Here is a 3,842-nt window from a genome sequence, read left to right as displayed (position 1 = left end):
GACCAGACCTTCAGCGTGTAGAATTGTCTGTAACTGAGATAATAAAACCGTATTTTGTTACGTAAGCTACTTCATAATTCATCTCAAAAAAACAAGCAACCCTTCAATTAACCATAAAAAAATACACAATTTTCATAATTAATAAGTACAGCACATGAACATAATTTAGGAATCAAAGATTCACTGAAAATCAACAGGACTTAGGCTCTTGAGTCAGTGCTTCCAAAATAGAAATCCAGCAGGGCAGACGCTCACAGAGTCACATTCCTCTGAAACTCGAGTTATTTGTACACCTCAGCACATGCTCATGATAGTGAAAGACTGAGGTTCTGCTGACACCTGTTGATAAATGTCTGAACAGCGGAACTGCTGTCTTACAATTAGGTAAATGAAATAAAAAAATATGTAAGAAAACAGGAGTAAAGGAACAGACCTGCCTTCTTTCTATAGCAGAAAGGTTTCCAGTCATTGCTAAGTCATAATGGTGGAGTGAGATTGGGGAAAGGACGAAAAGGAAAGGTAAAAACAAAATTTGCTGCTAGATTTTTTGTCAGATCTTCACTGACAAGGATGATGAGGTCACTTCCTACTGAGTCAATACACTACTTTCAGTGAGTCATTGTGGAGATGCTGACTAAGCTGAAAGAGATTTGCTAATGACTGGATGATCAGCAGAAGTATAATTAATATCAGCAGAGACCAGTATCTGTTTTTCAAATGATCAGATTCACGCTAACATGGTAGTGCGGTAAGATGACAAAGACTACCAAGATGTTTTCAAATTTATTTTTTTTAAATATAGGAAGAGAAATTTTTGCTTACTCGGCAGCTTATCCTCAAAACTCAGCAAATATCATATCTGAACTCTGCTGGGGGTTGGTTAGGCCCAAGAAAAGGTAAAATTGTAAGAGACTTTTACTTGTTGCTACAACACTAAACGATTGATAGGCTTCAAATTTTCAGTCACTTTTAACACTAATCACTTTTAACCTTGTGTTAAGCAAACAGACCGAAAAAGGGAGAAGATTGCTACACCTTTCGTAAAAAATATTTCTGTTAACAGACTGCACACTGTGCTCCTTTTCATTTGTACAGGGGGTGCACGGTTCCTTGTAAGAAAAACATGTTTTGGGCAGCGTTTTAGACACTATGTAAACGGCATTAACTGCTTTTCTGATAAGAAAAGTTCAGACAGTGTAGATTTGCTCCTTTTGCTGTTGTTAACGTGTGATCTTTCCCAGTCCCGTCCCGTCCCCGTCCCTCCCCCCCCCCCCGAAACAAAGGAGAAATTTATAGTAAAGAGAAAATTCACTTTCTGTCCCCGGTGCTCACCTTTGAAAGAAAATTACTGCTTTTAAAATACAGTCTCAAAGATCTTATCTTGGACAACCATGTACTTGGGTTTCTCTGTATATTCCCGCCTTCCCTGTATCCCGGATGAATTGGAAGGTATTGTAATGGGTAATTACTGTGATTACTGGATGCTTGCCAGCCCATTCAGGAATCACCGTGCCCTGGATTCAAAAGGTTGCTGAAGCCTGAAAAAATACGGGCGCCGCTCCGTGTCAGCGGCACAGTGGTGTGCAGTCAGGCTGCCCTCTCCCGGCAGATCAGGCTTCTTCGTGGGCGTTAAGCACGTCTGCCCAAAACTTCCAGTAAACCTCAGCTTGGTTGCCTTTAGAGCACGAACCTGACCTGTGGAGAGGTTGTGGAAATGCCCAGGATATTTGGATGTACAGCTGCTCAGTCAAAGCTACTCGCAAGTCTGACTGAGCCGCTAAACGTGCAGAAGTTCTGGACAAATGTAAAATACATTCATCCCGGGCAACATCTTCAGGCTGCAAAAGAAGACTTTTTCTTCAGGCAAACTGCAAGGCAAATCTGCTGTGTATGTAGTGAATTTGCAGCTGAGACTACTTAAAACTCTCAGTGCACATACGGCACATTTGTGTAGCGCACAGCCAAGCTGAATGCTTTACAGAGGCATTGAGCTAATTCTCCGTATGATACCAGTCCACGTACATACGTACTTCTGTCTGGGAAGCTCTAGACAGAAACGTGGCAGTCTTTGCCTGCCAGTATTTACCTGAGAAAGTTGCTCAGACAATTAGTAAGTTTTTATCAGCATTGGGCATGTCAAGGCATTGCCATTAAACCACCTTGCTGGCTGCAAGTTCTTGAGTGCTATAAGAAAAGGTGCGGTAGCTGTGCTCCAGCCTGGCAAAGGGGGATTAATAGAAAAACAAGGTAAGAAGGAAAAATGACCAAAAGAGAAAGGACGAGAGACAAGAAGCTGTGTAGGTGTTGTTTAGGATGTAAATGAAGCTGATGAAGCTATGTCACTTAGTAACAGTGATCATTAGGGGGTTGGCTTATTTCCTCATACGGACACAACCCGCAACCTCCCCACGGGATGCCCAATTAGAGATGGCAACTCTTTTCATTAAGTGTAAGCAATCAAGGCACATTTCTAAGCTGGTAACACTAAAAGTTGGATGCCATTTCGGAAGTGTTTTAGATTATTGTCATTCCAGGTCATTATTTTATTTGCAACTGTGAACACTCTTTGGGCTGATTGAACCTTAAAACACCACTTCGTGCAGACCTCATTCCTTGTCTCCAGCTGGTGCTACCCACCACAAGTACACACCAGTTGACCCCAGATAAGCTGCGGTGATGTCCTCCCTAGGCTGACAGGACGACTTGGTGCGGGCTGCTGGCAGCAACACCGAAGCAACACCTATTTGGAAGAAAAGCAGTCCAGCCAGGTTGCTAGTCAAAGGACAACCCTTCCTCTGCATGTTTCCAGGATTTTCACGATACAGGGGCCTGCTGGGTCACTACCTGGAAGGAAAGATGTTTGTAAAGTTTTCTGACCCAGGAAACCCCATTGTAAAATAAACACCTGACCGATGAGCCCGAGGTCACCCCCCGAGCCCGCACCAGTGTGGGACCAGAGCCCCCGACACCAGCGGTGAGCGGGAGGAGCACCAGTCAGCCGGCCGGTCCAGTGTCCTCACCGGGACTCATTGGCCAACTTGGGCCTTCGCCTTTAGGGTGAAGGGGAGTCCCCGGCAGCTTGTGGAGACCATTGTTTGATGGAAATTGCGCTAAAGGTTTGGGTGGCTTCGAGCCACCCCGAGCCCCGACCCGCACAACAGCCGCCGTTTCCCAGGCAGGGCTGAGGGGAGCCCCCGGGCCAGGCCTCAGCCTCTCCCACGGAATCTCCTAGATTGGAGAAGACCTGTAAGATCATCTAGTCCAATCACTAACCTAACACTGACAAGCCCACCACTAAACTGTGTCCCTGAGCACTGTATCTACACGACCCTTAAACACCTCCAGGGATGGGGACTCCACCACTGCCCTGGGTAACGCGTTTCAATGCCTGATGACCCTTTTAGTAAAGAAATTCTTCCTAATATCCAATCTAAGCTTCCCTTGGCATGACTTGAAGCCATTTCCTCTTGTTCTGTCACCTGTAACTTGACAGAACGGGTTGACTCCCACCTCTGCAACCTCCTTTCAAGCAGTTGTAGAGAGCAAAAAGGTCTCCCCTCAGCGTCCTTTTCTCCAGGCTAAACGCTCTCCACACACCGCGCCAAGGCGGGGCAGCCCAGAGGAGAAAAAAATAAAAATAAAACCCCACGATTTATTTATTTATTTATTTATTTATTTTTAACTCTTACTATAAGGAGGATGAAAGCCGCCGGCCGGGTGGTGAGGGGGAAACACCTCCCTCGCCGGAGCAGGGGGGAACGGAGCCCAGGGGCGGCACGGGTGCCCGCCGCCTCCCGCCCCCCTCACCTCACCTCACCTCATCTCACCGCCCGGCCCCGCCT

The 3,842-nt window shown here is 46.1% G+C and overlaps 1 protein-coding gene across 1 annotated transcript in view; it reads left to right on the top strand.

Moving 5' to 3' along the window:
• The first annotated feature begins 737 nt into the window (after positions 1–737).
• PREP (prolyl endopeptidase) overlaps positions 738–3,842 on the top strand; it is a 111,685-nt gene continuing 108,580 nt past the window's right edge. Inside the window, exon 1 of the mRNA XM_009893858.1 lies at positions 738–748. Within this exon, the coding sequence (XP_009892160.1) occupies positions 738–748 (11 nt within the window). The remainder of the gene's footprint in view (positions 749–3,842) is intronic.

The sequence above is a fragment of the Charadrius vociferus genome, unplaced genomic scaffold (genome assembly GCF_000708025.1).
Source record: "Charadrius vociferus isolate BGI_N301 unplaced genomic scaffold, ASM70802v2 scaffold129, whole genome shotgun sequence".
NCBI classification, from domain to species: Eukaryota; Metazoa; Chordata; class Aves; order Charadriiformes; family Charadriidae; genus Charadrius; species Charadrius vociferus.
Note: the sequence above shows the minus strand (reverse complement) of the source record. Positions and strands in the feature narration are given on the sequence as shown.